The following is an 18,584-nucleotide window of genomic DNA, read 5'->3' as shown; positions in this document are numbered from 1 at the left end:
TGGGTAGAAGATCCAAACAGACATTTTCCTAAAGAAGACAAGCAGTACATGAAAAGATGCTTCACATCATTAATCATCAAGGAAATACAAATCAAAACCACAATGAGATATCTCCTCACACCTGTCAGACTGGCTATTATCAAAAAAAAAACAAGAATAACAAGTGTTGGCAAAGATGTGAAGAAAAAGGAACCCTGTGTGCTCTTGTTGGTGGGAATGTAAAGTGGTGCATCCAGTATAGAAATCAACACTGAGAGTCATCAAAAAATTAAAAGTAGAGCTACTATACAACCCAGCAATCTCATTTCTGGGTATTTATCAGAAAAGAATTAAAAACAGTAATTCAAAAACACATCTGTACCTCTATGTTCATCACATCATTATTTACAATAATAAAGATAATGGATACAACCTAAGTGTCCACCAGTGAATGAAACAGATAAAGAAATCGTGGTGTGTGTGTGTGCGTGCATGCGCGCACGCACGTGTGTGTAGTAGAATATTATTCAGCCATAAAAAATGAAATTGAAATCTTGCCATTTGCAACAGCATGGGTGCACCTCAAGGGCATTAGGCTAAGTTAGCTAAGTTAGAAAAACACAAATACCAAATGACTTCTCTTATATGTGAAATCCTCTTTAAAAATTATATTATATATATATATATGTAAAAATAAAACCATGTTCATGGATAAACGAAACAAATTGGTAGCCACCAAAGCAGAGGGCAGATGAAGAAAAAATGGTGAACTACTTTTGTTTCTAAGTTTTTGTGTTTAAATAAACAGGGAAAAAAGTATTTTGAGAAATAATTATGCAGGTATTTTTATGAGGTAAATTTACTTTAAATGGAGGTTCCCTCATTTATCTTCACTTTTATTAAAGAAAAATGAAAATACATATAAGCTAATACTGCATATCTATTAACAGACATAACATACATGGAGTATTTTACTAAATGAAAGAAAATAAAAATTATAAATATGTGAAAATATTGATATTGATAAAATTTCTTAGCAAGCTAGGAATAGAAGGAAAATATCCTCAATCTGATTAAGAGCATTTACAAAAAAATCTATAGCTTATATTACACTTAATGGTGAAAGACTGAAGGCTTTCCTTTTAAGATCCAGAAAAGGCAAACATGTCTGATTTTAATACTTCTATTCATCATGGTACTGAAGGTCTTAGCCATTCCAAAAACACAAGAAAAATTTAAAGCATATAGTTTGGAAAAGATGAAGTACAACAAATTTTCTTTGCAGACTACATTACCTATGAAGAAAATCCCAAAGGTTCTACAAAAAAGCTTCAAAAATTAAATGGATTTAAGATTACAGGATGTAATTCAATACACAAAATTCAACTGTATTTTTATATGCTAGAATGAACAACTGGAAAGCAAAATAAAGAATACCATTTATAGTAGCATAAAAAACATGAATTGTTTAAGGAAGAGTTTAGTAAGATATGTACAAGACCACTACACTAAACTACAAAACATTCCTGAGAGAAACTGAAGAAGATCTAAAGAAATGGAGAGACTCTATCATGTTTGTGGATAGAAACACTCAATATTATTAAAGATGCTAATTCTCCCCAAATTGACTTATCAATTTGGTGCAATTCCAATCAATATTTAAGAAGTTTTTGTTGGGGGAAAGGGAACTGACAAACTAATTCTAAGCTTTTTATAGATATGCCAAGGACCTTGAAAACAACACTGAAAGAGAACCAGGTTGGAATCCGATTCCATGATTATCTATATGGCTGACGTAATCAAGATAGTCTGATGTTGGTGTAAGACATACACACACATATATATATCTTATACCAACACACACACACATATATATGTGTATATGTGTGGGTGTGTATACACATCAATGAAACAGGAGAGAGTACAGAAATAGACCTACACATTTATAGTGAATTGATTATTGATAAAGACTAGTATTTTCAATAAATGATGGCTGGACATCTCTACGCAAAAAGAAAAAAAAAAAAAATGAACCACTCCAATGAGCTCTTGGACCCATCTTCTCTATTAATTTAATTTTCATGCATTCTTTTTCAAGTCTAACTCATTTCTAATACCACCCCCCACCCCCGCAAGAAGACTTCTCTGCACTCTAGAGTAACAATCTCAATGTTACTCTGAAATATATCAGATGTGCAATTTTTTGCATATTTAATAAGTTGATTATATTCTATATAGTATCCGTATTGATTTATTGGGGTGGGGGGCAAAAGAAGCTAAAAATTTAAAGATAGAAAACAAGCTATTTGCGGCCTTGGTACCAATTCTCACGGTTTTTAAGCACAGAATTGCCATTTCCTAAAATTCAGTTGGTTTACTGAGTAGTTACAGAGTCTTCCAGTCTTTCAAATATCTGTAAAAGGTGCTCAAAGAAATTACCTGGGTTTATGAAATCTTACTTTTTTTACAGACCCCCAACAGAAAAATGTGGATGATTTAGATACTATTGAATCAGAAGGCACAGTGCTAGACTAGGTAAATCCTCGAAATTATCTTTCAAGCTGCCAAGGTGATTATTTGTAAGATCTAAAGATATAAGAATATTGAGATGTCAGAGTGGACCTCCTTTCTGGGAATGAGTAAGGTTTTCCTCTTAGGTGCAGTGCATTCGTTTAGACCACATTAAGTAAAGCAACTGCATTTTAGAAGAAATTTCAAGAACAGTATAAGAATAGTTATTCTAAGAAAAATTTACTGAACACATGGGTATTTATGCAATGGTGGATATAAAGACATGTACCTGGTAGAATAAGAGGGAAAACATATACACAAATAAACATATCAAGAGAGAAACCAAATGACACAGAGATTCCTATGAAGTTCAGCAGAGGGAAAACTACTTTTTGTTTGAGGGAAAGCATAAAGAAAGTTCACGGAGAAGACAGGATTTTTAGGCTGGACTGTGAAGACAGATAAAACGGAGGAAAAATATAACCGATGGTACACAGCACAGGAAATACTAATTTAATTTTACAAGTGCTAACATTTGAATACAACAGCCCAAAGTAGCAAAATTGGTTTGTTACTTCTCTTACTAGCTAGATCACACAGGAATAATGAGTTCCTTCATTTTTCTAATTAAAATAAAAAATATGAAGTGCATATAAACTAATACCACACATAGCAATACATGGATTATTTCACTGAATAAAAGAAAATGAAAAAGGGTAATAAATATTTTTAGAATACAAATAAATACATTGTATACTTTTTCCTCTCCTTCAGGTGATGACAATAGCGCTTTTTCTTCCTGTTCAGGTGTAGGTTCAGCATCTCCTGAGATGAGCTTTCCAAATACCTGATGAAGAAGACAGGGGCATGAGAAGAATTTAATGGCCGGAGTCATCACTGGGAAAGGTAGAGGACTCACAGTTGCTTCTGCAGGCTTTATAATATTAGCATGTTATTCCTGCTATACACCACTACTTTTCAGAATTATGAATGTAAAATAAAACACCGGAGTTTAGGACCATGAGAAGGAAAAAATGCGCCACTTTCATTGCCAGTATACTCTAGTAAGTTCTACAATATTCTGTTAACCCTCTTGATTTTATTATTGAAATAACATATCCTGTGCTGGACTAGGTAGCAAGGACACTCACTTGAGATGTGATAAGTCTGAACACTCGCAGGGTCTCAGCCTCACAGTTCCTCTGCTGGGCCACACTGGCTGAAATCTGGCCAGCAATTTTTGTGCTTTCACCATCCTTCCAGCCCAAGACCTTGACTTGTCGAACTCGCAGTGTATTTTCTGGGCCCTTTAATTCAATTTTGATGATGTGATTATCCCCTCCTGGAAGTTCACTTGTTACCCAACCAATGTGCCTGGAATCCAGATCAACCTAGCAGAGAAGAAAAGGGACAGAGACCTGACACAACTGGACCATTATGTTATCACTGCCCTAGACTTAGCACTAACAACAGCAAGCTCAAATAACAAATAATTGCACCGAGTCAAGTTTACTGGGTAATTTCACACTGATTATCGTATTTAAACTTTGTGAGGACAAGTAATGCTATAGTAGCTATTATACAGAGAGGAAAGTGAGGTTAACATAGGTAGAATGATTTTCACTAAGTGATGGAGTTAGAATTAAAATGCCAGGCACAAGTTATGGAAGAGAAACCATCTCTGGGGGATGATGAGAGGAGTGGAGGGAGGACAGTGTGTGGTGAGTGCAGGAGTTCGAAGAGGGTAAATGTGGGATAAATATCAATGGAAATAATACAGTAAAAATGAACTATTTAAAAAAGTGAAACCATTACTAATAATTTTTATGACTGTATTTTATCCATACCAACTATAAGCAGACACTCACAGGTCAGCAAGGAGGTTTTGTTTTGTGCATCTTCACATTAAAGCCATTTAAGGATAGCATTTTAAAATTATTTTAAAAAATTTTATGTTTTAGTTGTTCCAATTATTTCCCCTTTGCCCCCTTCAACCAGCCCATCCCCCACTTTCATAGTCAATCCCCACCCCATTGTCCATGTCCATGGGCCCTTATATATGTTCCTTGACTAATTCTTGATGTGCAATTACCTGTTTTACTTTTTAAGAGAAAAATTATATAAGTAACTTGACATTTGTGATTCCTTATTTTACTATACTTCATTGAGAATTTAACTTTTTTCAAAGATTAAATTTCAATGCACTGTGAAATGGCTGACATTACTCACTTGAAAAAAATGAAAATTGTTCTTACGCCATTTGATGTCCAAGAAATGATCCAAGATGTCTAATTATTTATATATACATCTAATTAACATTATTTTAATTGATAATGTAAATTTACTAAAAAGAGCATTATGCATAAACAAATACTATCTCAATGAATAAGATTATTTCCCCAATTTCTTTAACAATTTAAACAAAATTTGTCTGTTTAGACCAACATAAATTTATTCTTTTAATATGATATTCACAAAATAACAAGTGGTCCATGTTCATGGGACAAAATAGCCATAAAAGAACAGCTTTGATAAAGCCTCATTAATACAAGTGAGTTTATACAGAATCTCAGATTCACACCTAGATAAAACCTAACCTGTTTCTAGAGTTGGTTTGTAAATTGACTTGCAACTGGATGTAGTTGCAGTATTATATGTGATAGATTTTTCAGGCTACAGGACAATAACCTACATGTTAACCTGAAGTGTAGGTGAATTAAGGTGTTAATTGTGAATTGAGTCTATGATACATTTTAAGACACCCTGAATCTTTGTAGGGAAGTAGGTAGAATGCTTGAGGACTCTAATTGCTCTGACCAGAGAACATTTAGGGCAATGATAGGTACAATGTTTAGTACAGGGATGGTTGTAACCGTTCCTGTAAATGGACCACTTATCAATTTAGTATTTTTAAATAGATTATTTCCTATAAACTTTGGTAGCATGCCAAAACTAGAACTCAACAGTGGAGATTGGGAAGAAATTTCTCACTAGGTAGCAAAACATTTAATGACAAAATTTTAATTACCTGCTTTATTCTGCACAAATCTTCTACTGCTTTGCCAGTTAAGAAGGTCATTGAGGTAACTTTATTCTAAAATAGACAATTCAAAAAGTTATTATGCTATATTCCTGTTCTAGAACTTCTAATAACTTCTTATAGCCTACCAATGTCACATCAACTTTTCTGCCCGTTTTTAATGGTCCTTCCTAACTGACCTCACTCCATTTGTCCAACCAACTGTAATTCCTACAACTCCACCTTATTCTTACAAACTCCACCTTAAATCTCACATTTCAACTTTCCCCATGGGCTTTGACAGAGTAGCTTGGCATTCCTTCTTTTTACTCAAAGTTTAAACATTTAAGTTCTCTCTATCTTGATGTCTTTCAACAATTCTGCTTGTCACTCAAGTCCCACTCTCACTGCTATATTCTCATTGCTTTGCAAGTAAAAAGAAGGAAGGCAGCTAGCTTAATTAACTACACAGTGTACCCAGACTGCATTATGAACTTGGAGAAGGATACATGAGAATGATGGGTTCTGTCCCCTCGAGACCCTTGCCAAACTAGGGAAGGAACATTAACACACAAAATAAATATCAAACAGTAGAAGTTCAAGACTCTTAATAGTGAAAAGAGTCGTCATGCTGGCACAAGAGCCACAGACCTTAAGGTTAAATAAGTTTTCTGCAAAGTACACCAAGAAACAGATGAACATTAATTCCTTGAAGAGCTGCATACTTTGAGTGCTACAGGCTGATGGAATTCAAATTGACAATGAGGTGTTCTGGTGTGCTGGCCAGGGACACGGAGGCACGTAAGCCTCAGGACACATAACTTACAGGAAATTTCTTAAAAGCAAAACTTTCAAATTGAGTAGAATCATTGTTCTGAGGGAGAGTATGTCCTGGCTTAAAATATACCATGAATCAAAGATAAGTTTGTACTGAGTAGTGAGTTCTAATCAGAAAAATGTTTTGATTTATTATACTTGATTTTCTGCTAAGATAAGTCCATGATGTATTAGCTAAGGCCCTTTTTCCTACTCAACTGCAGGGAAGAACTGAATCTGCACTGATGGAGAGGAACTGGGGGTGACTAAAAATGGCAAGGAGTACTCTGCAGATGGGAATTCTGTGGTTGGTATATTCCATCTAGGTTCCCTGAGATCCAACCCCAGCACTCTGGGTCTTCCTGGAAGAGGAAGTACGCATATGAAATGAGAGCAGCTTGAAACTGATCCAAGGAGACTTAATAATACTGTATCTGCTAACAAGCCACATGCACCCTGAGGGAAAATAATTCCAAAAAAATCCTTCCTCAGGAATGAGAGGTAGAAATATGAGGCTTGGCAGTGGTGCTTTCTTCTTGGTTCTTGACACTCAAACAGAACTCTTTTTTTCCTTTGTTTAGTGCCTTTTAATAAGAGTGCTTCATTCACTTGAAACATGTGGACAAGCTAGGGCTAGGTAGAATATAAATTATGATCACTTAGGTTAGTCCAGGAACTTCTCTCACCCACTCCATGACGGCTAGGGGTGAGGTTTAGAAACAGAAAGCTAACTACAGTATAGGTCAGAATATATTAAGTGCCAACCAGAGTAATATAAACAGAACTCGGAGAAGGGAAAGAGTAATTTTTTATAGAGGAGGTATCAGGAGAGGACTTCTCTGCTGGGTCTTAAGAGATGTGAGGAGAATATGAGAGTTTATAGGGATGACTTCCAGGCCAAAGGAATAAAGAGCTTAAACAAGGGCACGGAGGTAGAAAAGTATAGAGAAGACATTTATTGAGCTGACCAAAAAGTCTGTTATGTGTTTTTCCACACCACAGCTCTAGTAGTGCTTAGTTGTCTTTAGCTTCACTTGAAATAATTTTGTTAGACTGTATTGTGGCAGCTGTCATATCAGTGTGCATTAAAAAAAAAATCAAAATTGGTGAATTTTTGTGCAGCCATTTTAATGTTAAAGATGGAAGAAAATATGTAACATTTTCAGTGTATCATGCTTCATAATTTCAAGAAAGGTAAAAAGACACTAAAATGCAAAAATATTTGTGCAGTTTATGGAGAAGATGCTATGGTTGGTTGAATGTGTCAAGTGGTCTGTGAAGATTCCTGGTACTATTGACATTTTGGCCAAATAATTCTTTGCTGTGGGGCTGTTTAATGCATTGGAAGATGTTTAGCAGCAGCCCTGGCCCCTACCCACTAGAAGCTAACAGCGGGAGATATTGACATACTCAAAATATCCAAATCAATAAAATTATTGGTGGAAATGAAAAATGGGTCTTTTATTTTACAGAAAAAAAGTAACGGACTTTTTGGCCAACCCAATATTTTGCTTATCCATAGACATGCTATGTTTATAATAAGACCTCTTTTTAGAATTGGTATTCCACAATATCCCCAGTCACATTAACCTGTTTTTAGACTTATGGTTTCTTTGGTAAATATAAAATGCTGTTTGCTTGGTAAAGTTCTGTCTTCTTGCTAAACTCAGAACTATGAGAGCGCATGACTTCTGACAGTCTGAAAAGAACTAATGAGCCACAAAGTAAGTTTCCTCTCTTACCCCAAGGTCTCGGGAATTATCCACGTGAACAGATACATAGCGAGCATTGATTCCTTTTACACAGTTGATGGTGATGTTCTTAGTTTTGTTTTTATCCTCATCTCCTGACTCCCAAAAGGTTTCTGTGGAACCATCTGTCAAGCTGCCAATCATGGCAGGTCGGCTTGAAGTTTTTATGTCAACAATGCTGGTTAAGTCCTTTAAGCACATTACTATGCATAATTCCTACCAACAACAAATGTAAATGATTATAAGACTCAAATGGAAACTGCCCATGATATTAAAACAAACATGAAATAAGAAATAAAAGAATCAAACTGTTTATGAATAACTTTCAGTTTTTCCTTCGATACACTGTTGCATATTAACAGGATAACTGTTAAGTGACTGACCTGACTCATCGCTTCAAAGCCAGACTGTATACTGATACTGAAACTCTCTTCACTGTCTCCATCATCTGATTTTGACAAAATATTGTTAATGTGATGAAAGACATTGCTTTGATGGAGGAACTGGTGATCAGATTGCTTGAATTTCAGACTCCAGCATCTAAAAAGGCATAAACAATATATTAAATAATTATTTTTCAGGAATTTCTAAGAAATTCTAATATTTTAGGAAAACTTAATGGTCTAGGTAAAAGTAGAAATTGAAAAACTTCAGGAAACAAAAACACTGCTATTGGATTTTTTATTAAATAAAGGTAATTTCTAAGAAAAAATATTGGGTAAGTTCAAAGGAAAGTTCAATCATTTTAAATATAGAAAAATTGGATATTTGAAGATCAAGGCTACAGAAGCAAAAAAGGTAATACACCACTACTGTAGACAAGTGTTACCTGAACTATGACAGCCTCTCATATTTCAGTCTTACAATTCCATAATAATTCATCAGAGTGTAACAACATATCCTGTGCTTCAAAAATCTTGTGAGAAGGAAATGAAGTCTCCCCTCTGTTGGTCTTACCCATTAGGGGTGTGTGTAGCCAAAATCACTCCATCAACCTATCTCTTATTATAACAATCAATGGAGCAATTATTTATGTTAGTCTTTAGTATATGTGGATCTAATACCAAGGTCCACAATGTAAATGTTAAAATCTCAGCAGGTTTAAAGTTAAAAGGAGGTGATGCTCCTCAAAGTAGTTTTAAGATTAGTAGTGTACAACTGGGCTCTATTTTTCTTAAGATTCTTTTCAATTAAAAATCCTGTTTTGATTTCTGTTTTTGAGATTTCATTCTCCCTCTCCCTTTTTGTGACATTTAAGATTTTACTCTTAGGCAATACTCAGACAAGTGATTTGGGCTAGGAGAGAGGAAAAAGTGAAGAAGATTTTTATAGACTGATAACTTAGAGCAATAAAAAGTATGTTATTTTACAGAGAAATAAACAGGCGTAAGCTAAGAAGAGAGAGGATCCTAAATTATGACAGGAAAGAGAGAGACACCATTAACATAATGTAGGGATTCTTTAAAGAGGCCTTCCAAGCACTGTGAATTTAAATACCCCACAAAACCTCTTCTCCAATGCACCCGGACTACTTAGATGTAAAATTACCTTAGGGCCATCTGCTGTAATGAACTGCCGCCGGGGAGAGACATCATCAGGTCGGAGATGGTCTGAAGTAGGCGGTGGAATGTGTGTGGTAGCGGGTGAGCGGCCTCCCCTGCGATCACTATATCTGAGAGCGGGTGTTCACATACCCTTGTATCTTTCTCCTAGGGCAGAAATTTGAAGCAAGTTGATCACTTTGTGTGTTGGAAGGAATTTCCCCGACAAAACAATCTTATGTATACTTAGAAAGTATTATGTATACTTTGAAGATACTGTAACAGGAATGTAAACAACAAAACCAAACCATACCCAAAACATAAAGATTAACTGTTTGTATTATGTTTAGGAAAAAAGTGGTAAAGTCACTCATAAGTAAAATCACCAAGCAAATGAATACCACATATAAGAATCTATTCTGCTGTACAGAAATCAGCCATTCCTCTCATTTGAGCCTCACCCAGATTGCCGAGCCAAAGACTTATGAACCAGTGAGCAGTTGTTTTAATCCAATGAGTTTTGGGGTAGTTAGTTATGCAGGGAGAAAAAGCTGTTGTAGGTGTGTGACAATTTCACATTGTAACTGAATTTTTTCTATTTCTCCTTGCAGTTCTCTCATTTTTTACTTATTTTTTAAGGGTTTATTATTAGGTACTACATGCTCAAAATTAACCTTTTATCATTTTGTAGAGAGCCTCTTTATCCCTCTTAATAATTTTTCTTGATGTTTGTTTTCTCTGATGTTATAGTAGCTATATCAACTTGCCCTGTCCAGTGTTGTGGCTCAGCTGGTTGGAGCACCATCCCGTAACAGATGGGCTGTGGATTATATACCTGGTCAGGGCACATACCTAGGCTGCGGGTTCAGTTCCCTTTTGGAATGCATACAGTTCCTGGTCTGGGTGATCCCCAGTCCAGACACACATGGAAGGCAACAGATCAATGCTTTTCTCTCGCATTGATGTTTCTCTCTCTCCCTTCCTCTCTCTTTAAAAAGCAATAAGAAAATGTCCTCAGGTGAGGATAAAAATAAAAAAAAAAAATTTAAAAAAAAGCCCTACCACCTTTAGTTTGGTTGGTATTTATCCAGTATACCTTTTTCTTACTGTCTACTTTTAATCTTCTTGGGTCATTGTTTTAGATGTGACACTTATAAAAAACATCTAGCTCATATTGTTTGTTTTTTAATCTATTCTGACAGCTTCTGTCTTTTAAATGGGGGATTTGATCCTTTAATTTTATTCCAGATATAAAAATGAAGCCCAGAGGTAAAAACAGGGCTGGAACCCAGCCTTCCATTGTCCTAGTTCAATACTTTCCATAATGCGGGCTGTGTCCAATAAAATCTAAGTCCCTTCTAGCCAAACAAACATATCTGAATTTCACGTCCCTACACAGTATCAATGCTGGTATTTTACAGCTGTAAAATAGAGTGATCTTCTATGTAATAATGTTGACCTGTTTATCTAATATTTTCCTGTAATAGTAATCTTCTAGTTGAATGCTTCATTATAATGTTTAATCAGAAATCAGAATTGACTGAGAGTATTTTTGCTAGAGAGAAAACTATTACTAAGTATAGTGAATATGTTGCCCATAGCATTGAAATTTTATTCTTGCCTTTAGGTTATATAATCTGTGCATGACCTCATGCAAATTATACTATCTGAAGGTATTTCTACTCTTCTATAAAAACAAGGGCAATTAAAAAATCAAAAATCTCCCTTACTTGTTCTGCATTTTCTTTGTTTGTTTTATTTTCCTCATCCTCTTCTTCTTCTGGTTCCACTGGAGCTGGAGTCAGTGATGCCACAAAATGCCACAAGATATCATGCAGAGAAGTTGTTTGGATGACATTGCATAGAAGCCAGTTGAAAGCCTGAATAAATAATGGTTAAATGAGGCCAAGACAAAAAAGAAAATATATGGTAAAAGATTCAGGGCTTTTCTTTTTCAGAAACAAAGTATCTCCTGACTAATTGTTTCAAGGAAAGATACTAGGAAGTCTGACTTTTATTTCACTGAAAGCACACTGGACTCGAAACAGTCGCTACTTTTGGTCCTAATTTTTAAAAAAAATGTAACAATAGGGAAAATAATACTTATAAAATGCAATGCTAAAATACTTTTCCAAACCATATTTTATTTCAAAAATTTGTCTTATATTAACTTACTTAGGCACATTTTTTTTCCAACTTAGATTTAGATTGACATATAATGTTTCTAATGTACACAAGCTACCATTTACTTAAATATATTTATATTGTTCCCATCAATAAAGTAGTAGCTTATTACACCCATAATAAAGAGAAACATTTACTATATATAAGTTTATGATATACAGCAATCCTATCATTTCCAGAGAACAAAGATTCAGATAAATTATAATTGTTAAATTTATAACTCAAAGCCCTACTTATCCCCTTTGCATGGTCATTCTAACTGAAATGACATTTTAATGACAAAGAGTTTTTTTTAAGATAATATAAAGATTCAAATGATAAAGCAATGTACAAATAAATTTCTTTAGTATACTTAAATATGGAACTCTAAATTCACTTCTATTCATCAACTTAAAGAGTTTAATTTTGATGGGAACACTTGATATTTTTAACTGGCTAATGTCCCTTAATTTGTTGCAATTTCTGTTTGGTAGAAAGGTGACATTATTCAACAGAATCATCACATGACTTGTATGATCAATGAGTCAATAACCCCACTGATGTATTCATACCTCCATAGCAAAAACTCGACAAGCAGATTTCCTTAAGGCTTGTTTCATCGCTATTTCAAGACCTTCTAGATCATGATGCTGTATAACAAAAGCTAAAACTGGCCATTGGAAATTTCGTTCTCCTTTGGAAAGAGAGCTGTGGGCTGAGATTAGCCGGGAAAGCTCAGGAGATGGATGTCTCAAGAGAGAAGAACCAACTTCTATTAAAAAAAAAGTATTAATTATCATAGGCAATACATATGATTAATATATTTAAGATGACATTTAAAAATAATAGTATACAGCTTATTGACTTTAGAGTGTTTGGGTTTTTTTTTTTTTCTTTTGACACAAATCACAATGATTTTAATTTTTACTGAGTCTTAGAAAGATTAACTATCTTATTTTCCTAAAGTCATACAGCTATTACGTTGTAGAGGTGGGTTTTAAATCCAGGGCTGAATTTAAAGTTCATGCTTTCTAAAAACTAAACACTAAGCGATTTATTTTCTCTCCAAATGAAATCTGTATCTCATCCCCACTTTGTAACTAAAGTGCCTCAATAAGAGCTCAAAAATATTTGTTAAATGAACATAGAAATCATGCGGTATGATAAATAATATTTTCCTTGCAGATCTTTTTCTTGGGTTTCTTTCTTTACTCTTGGGACAGAATCAACCAGCCCGGGGCTGGTTGATACCAATTGGTACAGATTACCTAACATGTTTACTGATTAAGAGCTACTCAAATCCCCCAATTTTATTATCTACTGAGAGTAGCAGTGGCTCTAAGAATTATAAGCTTCTACTGGGAGCGAGAAGGTAATTATGGAAGTATAGTCACTGGAACTGCTGGTTCACCGAAGCTTAGTGGAAGAGATAATGGTAGCAACATTTGGCTTAGATGCCCAACAAGTAAGATTTTAAATGTCAATTTATTCCTGAATAATTACAGGATGATCTCTGGGTGTCTCTTCAAACTGAGATGCACTTTCGGCCATGTTACATAGAAGGAATGTCTACTATGATTTAAAATTAATCCATTCCTTTTCCCTTCACAATGAGATATTTTAAAATATTTGCTAATAAAACCATTTGGATCATTCAACCTTCCGTTTTATCTTTATACTTACCAGTATCTCCACTGTTCACTCTTCTTCTAGGAATGGCTTTAACCCGTGCAGGTAAAATGGAGTGTTGTTTATCATATTCAGAAGCAACAACTGAGTATGATCTTTGGAAGACAGTTCTCTTCGCAAGATCAGTATCAGTTATGGGACTAGTTTCTAAACTGTAGATAAAATAAGGTAACAGATAAAAACTTAGGAGAAAAAGTAAGTGGAGTGAAAGTATACTTAGTTTATAATAATGTGATCAAATATGTGAAGCTGTATTTCATCTGAAAAAATAAATTCAAAGCCAACTTACTATTCTCTCTTTAAATCAATTTGATTTTTCCAAACAGAGCAACTTTTAGACTGATTTTAGAACTGTATCTTAAAACTTGGTTTTCTTAAATCTATTTTGTGCTTTAAACAAAAGGAAATAAAAGGTATCAAATGTTCTAAGCTTCTTTTAGAATCAAGACACTGTGGTGAAATTCATGTGTCATGATAATCAGAAAAATAGGCAGATATATTCATAAAAGCACTGAAAAGAAAGAAAACAGATATATACATACAGAAACCTAATAAAGTAGAAAGTGAAACGATTCAATTTTATTTGGTACTTGAGTGTTCTATTAAGTTTCTCATTCTTAGGATGTGCTGCCCAAAGCCTTTTCTAGAGCATGCAATAAACTGATTTTCAGCAGTTATAATATACTTGCATTCTATTTAAGAACTTAAGTGATTTTCATTCAGGTTTATATAAGCTAACACTTTTTTCTATTTACTATAGTAACATTAACACAGATTTACAAACATCTTTTCATGTATTATTTTTTTCTGTCACCTCATTCCAAATTGTGACATTTTTGCTCACTTTGAGTTCTGGAGCTATTTCTTTTCCCTCATTCAAGCCATCTTTAAATTCTATATCCCTCAGTAAAGCTCATATATTTTCAGTTAATGGCTACTCCCTGGCCATTCTCTCAGCTCAGCACCTCTCTAAGTGTATGTACATTGTTTGAATAGACTATAAATGTATATAACTGATTGGGGTAAATGTGTCTGGATGTCAGTTTGGGCTGTATGGTCCCAAGTGACCAGAGTATGAGGAGGTTAGTTTAATTTTTCCTACAAAATATTTCCATTACCTATATATTTTTCATAATCATTGTCAACATAAGCTGATTTTACATAGCTAACTGAAATCTGACTAAATTTATGAGCTCCTCAATTGACACCAACAGACCTAGTGTTTTTATCATATTGTTCCTCTTCTAAAAATCTCAGTGGTACCCAGTTCCCTATGCATTATATTTACATACTTCCATTCAGTTTTCAAGAAGCTCTTTACTCTGATACTACAAGACCTAATTGGGAGTGGGTGGGTAGGGAAGAATTGTAAGCAATATTCCGAGAAATTCAAGATTTATTTTCAGTGCTTCTCTCATGACACCTTCTCTAAGCATTGCCTCAAAGTGACTTTTCTCTAGTTTGATTTACTACAGCACTAAATGATAGCATACAATGGAACGTTTTACTATTACTTTATTATTTGGGTTTTTTTTTCCCAATTAGTCTGCTTCTGCTATCAAGGATCCTGTACCTTACTTATGTACATAGGTTTTTTCTTGCTTCTCTAATAGTAGAGCTGACTCAATGTCCTTCCTAAGATGGAAGAACATACAAAAGAACATCTAAAGCATTCTTTTCTAGCTGTCTTTCTTCCACCAAACACTGGCTATTCAACAGTGAAGTGAGAATTCAAATACCTTGGTGGCATAGACTTCATATTGCTCTCTGGCTCTTCAAATACATTAGGACTTGCATCAGGAGTTACTGATATGTACGGGGCAGGTACAGATGTTGAACGTAGGTATCTCATTTCATCCTGGAATAGGTTGTCATCTTGATAGCCCACAAAATTTTCATGATGATGCCTGCATTAAATTAAACCTAGTAACTTGAAGTATGAAGGCAATACAGATACTCTCCATTTTTAATCTCCTTTGTAAAAGTAAAAGCAGCACATGTAAAGTATTAAAATAACCATAGATGTAAACAGAAGAACATAAAAGTCTCACCATTTTACACATAGATATTCCAGGTGCTACAAACATTTCAAATCCAAAACTGAATTCATTTTCTTTCCTACTGAGAACTTTCCTCTCTTTTGGTGCTTTGGTGAATGATCCCACCAATTATCCAGGGGCCTAGTTAAAAATACCTCAGTGCTACAGTAGGCTTAGTCCTATGAGTACGAGATCTCCTCTCCCAGCCATTCTCTCTTCTCATTCCCTACCATCACTGCTGTGGTTTAGGCTCATGTTTCTTGCATGGACTATTTAAATATAGCAGTCACCTTTTTGGTAGGAGCATATATGAGTTAAATTTGAGAAAGATTAGATTATAAAATGTTCCATGGGTTAAGGAAGTGTCCATTTCCCAGAGAGCTAAACATATAAAATCCATAATTATGGTATGCTGGCATTTTTACGTTTTACAATTTCATTCTTCCCTTTTCAAACTGAAACAAAAAGTTGTTAATCCAAGTCTACTAAGTGGTCTGACTGAAGCTAAAGATTTGTTGCATTTGGGATACCTGATGATTTTCACCTTGGTCTCAAATGTATTTAGTCTCACACTCTCATTTTTGTTTCCCATTCATTTTATCGAAGTAGTAAGTCCAAAACTAAAAGAAAAAGCAGCAACATAAAACCCTGATGTAACTCTGCTATATAAAGAAGACGGCATAGACAAAATGGAACTGCTGGCTGGCAGTTTATGCCAGCAGGGAATTTGTAAAATATTCATTTGTCACTTGATGAAAAAACCTGATCTTGGTATATGAAAGGCTGTTTCAGAGTGTCAGTGTTTAAAGTATGAAAGTACAGGCTGTACTACCAAAGTCCAGTACAGCAAACTATTAATAAGCTTCTCTTCATCTTCAGTAATACCCTTTTATCCAGTTTCCACGTTAGTAGCTAAGTGATCTTCTAACTGCGAGCCAGTTCATGTATTTCCCTTTTTAAAATTCCTCTGCTGTTTTGTCTGTGGGGTAGAATCCAACCTCAGCATGGACTACAGACAGTGTCCCACATTACCTGGTCTTGATGGGAACCACTTCTAGTAGCATTTCATTTATTTCTCCCAGTAGCCAATATTTTAATAAGTCTGTGAATCCTTAAATATGTGATGCTATTTCATCATTTGTATTTTCACACATGTGGTTTACTCTGTCAGGAATTGCTTTCCTTCTATTACCTGCTTGGTTAATTCCTACTTATCCTTTATGGCTCCAGTAAAGAATCAGATCCTCTGATTAGAAACCTTTTTCTAATTTCCTTGGAAAATTCAGAAACTCTTATCTTTTATGCTCTAAGAGCATCCTGTACATACTTTTAGTATTGATCACATAACATTTTAAATATTTCATTTGCATGTCTGTTTCCACCAGAGTGTGAGCACATGGAAGCCATAATTTTATTACATTCATCTTTCTAGTACAAAGCTGGTACACAGTTGGTATTCATTTAAAGGCTATCAGAATGAATAATTTAAAAAATTAAAGACTTCTTTAGGAAATAATTTCTTTCCATTTTAGCATTTCCCACTTTTAATAGAATGAAGTCAACCTACCGAACAGTAAAAGAGCTAAAGCCTTACTTTCTAAGACATATTTTGTATGATAAATAATAGAAATTGATATAGTATTCATAGATTAAAAAACAAAACTAGTACCTTAAAGTATGTACACTATCAGTAGTATGTTGGTCAAGGCTACTCAGAAAATGAATTCCTGGAGGTCTCTATATTGTCCACAATATGTAATATAGTGTAGGTATTCAGAGTATAATATTGTTAATCACCAATAGCTATAATCCCAAGCGATTAAACAAAACAACCAAGCATTACCTAGCTAAGGTCTGCAGGTAGAGACAAGGCATTTTCACAGGAAGATCCTCGGAGACGCCCTCTTTCACACTGGGAAGTTGAGACTGGAATGGCTTTGCAGGATGGTAACACAGAATGCTTGGCTCCGCAGCACTGCTCAGAGAGAGCAGGAAGAGGGCATTTGCCTTAATCACCTGGTGAGCTTCCATAGTGGGCAAGGCACGAGGAGTCTTCACTTGCATTGGCTTCCTCCTAGATTGTTTGACCTGGCAAAGAAACATTTGTGGAGATCTTCTTCTATTGAGATACAAATTCTTAACTTCTTAACCTAAGTATGTTGAGTCTCTAGTACAATTATTTAACACTTGTAGAATCATTTAAAAATAATAACTGTGATTACCAAAAACAGTATTCACTTCATGCTTCTACTAAACTGATGGAAACTATTTTATATTGAACATAAACTATATTTCTTTTATGTTCTTGGGAAAATAAAAAACCTAGCAAGTGAAATCTATCTAAATGAAATTATTTTTTAAAAAGAGCAAATAATCTTTATATATGTGTGTGTATACACATACACACACATATATTTTCAGCAAAAAATTTTAGTTAGGTGTAGCATATATTATTCCTGTTACAAAGTTGATCTTTAATATCAACTATGTGAAATTATCTGATATAATATAATCATAAAAAGATTTTTATAAGGTTTATCCTTATCATTAACAGTATAACCAAAACAGAATAAAAATACCTTTTCTCTTGCAGCAGCCTGTTTTTCACGGAGGTACTTTTCTCTGCAGCGATCACATACTAGATACCAAGTGCTTCCTCCTATGCCGCCATCACCACAGTTACCAGCCCATCCTCCACAGAAGTGCCCAATGCTATTATAACCTTGTCCACCAGCATAACGGCCACAACCTTGAAACAAGAACAAATTAAGTGTCCTTAGTAGTTTGAACCTTGCCTCTTATACATTAATGACAGATTTACCTTCTTAAGTAAGCAAAATACTGAAGCATGTCACTTCTTTTTTTCAGGCTATTAACTACATCAGAAAGACAGCATACTTGACCAAAATGTAATCAATTAAAACGATACCTAAAACCTGCTATTCAGGCAGAAGAAAAGAAATATACAATGTGGGTACATTTAGGTTCACTTTAGTATGCTAATAAAATCAAACAAAATAAGTATAAAATATTCTGTAGAAATAATATATTTTATTAAAGAATCACATATTTTACA

At 34.5% G+C, this 18,584-nt stretch overlaps 1 protein-coding gene across 2 annotated transcripts in view; it reads right to left on the bottom strand.

The window, feature by feature from the left end:
* Positions 1–18,584, bottom strand: part of MYCBP2 (MYC binding protein 2) — a 258,565-nt gene that overhangs the window by 23,935 nt on the left and 216,046 nt on the right. For both annotated transcript variants that reach the window (XM_090258643.1, XM_090258644.1), the window contains exons 59-70: positions 18,088–18,257; positions 17,352–17,596; positions 15,209–15,376; positions 13,464–13,621; positions 12,353–12,552; positions 11,348–11,497; positions 9,625–9,785; positions 8,460–8,616; positions 8,068–8,292; positions 5,519–5,584; positions 3,642–3,881; positions 3,239–3,337 (exon numbers count right to left, since the gene is read on the bottom strand). In XM_090258643.1, coding sequence (XP_090114769.1) covers positions 3,239–3,337; positions 3,642–3,881; positions 5,519–5,584; positions 8,068–8,292; positions 8,460–8,616; positions 9,625–9,785; positions 11,348–11,497; positions 12,353–12,552; positions 13,464–13,621; positions 15,209–15,376; positions 17,352–17,596; positions 18,088–18,257 — 2,039 coding nt within the window. The remainder of the gene's footprint in view (positions 1–3,238; positions 3,338–3,641; positions 3,882–5,518; positions 5,585–8,067; positions 8,293–8,459; positions 8,617–9,624; positions 9,786–11,347; positions 11,498–12,352; positions 12,553–13,463; positions 13,622–15,208; positions 15,377–17,351; positions 17,597–18,087; positions 18,258–18,584) is intronic.

The sequence above is a fragment of the Furipterus horrens genome, unplaced genomic scaffold (assembly GCF_987537825.1).
Source record: "Furipterus horrens unplaced genomic scaffold, mFurHor1.1.pri manual_scaffold_12, whole genome shotgun sequence".
NCBI classification, from domain to species: Eukaryota; Metazoa; Chordata; class Mammalia; order Chiroptera; family Furipteridae; genus Furipterus; species Furipterus horrens.
This window is presented reverse-complemented; position numbering and strand designations above follow the sequence as displayed.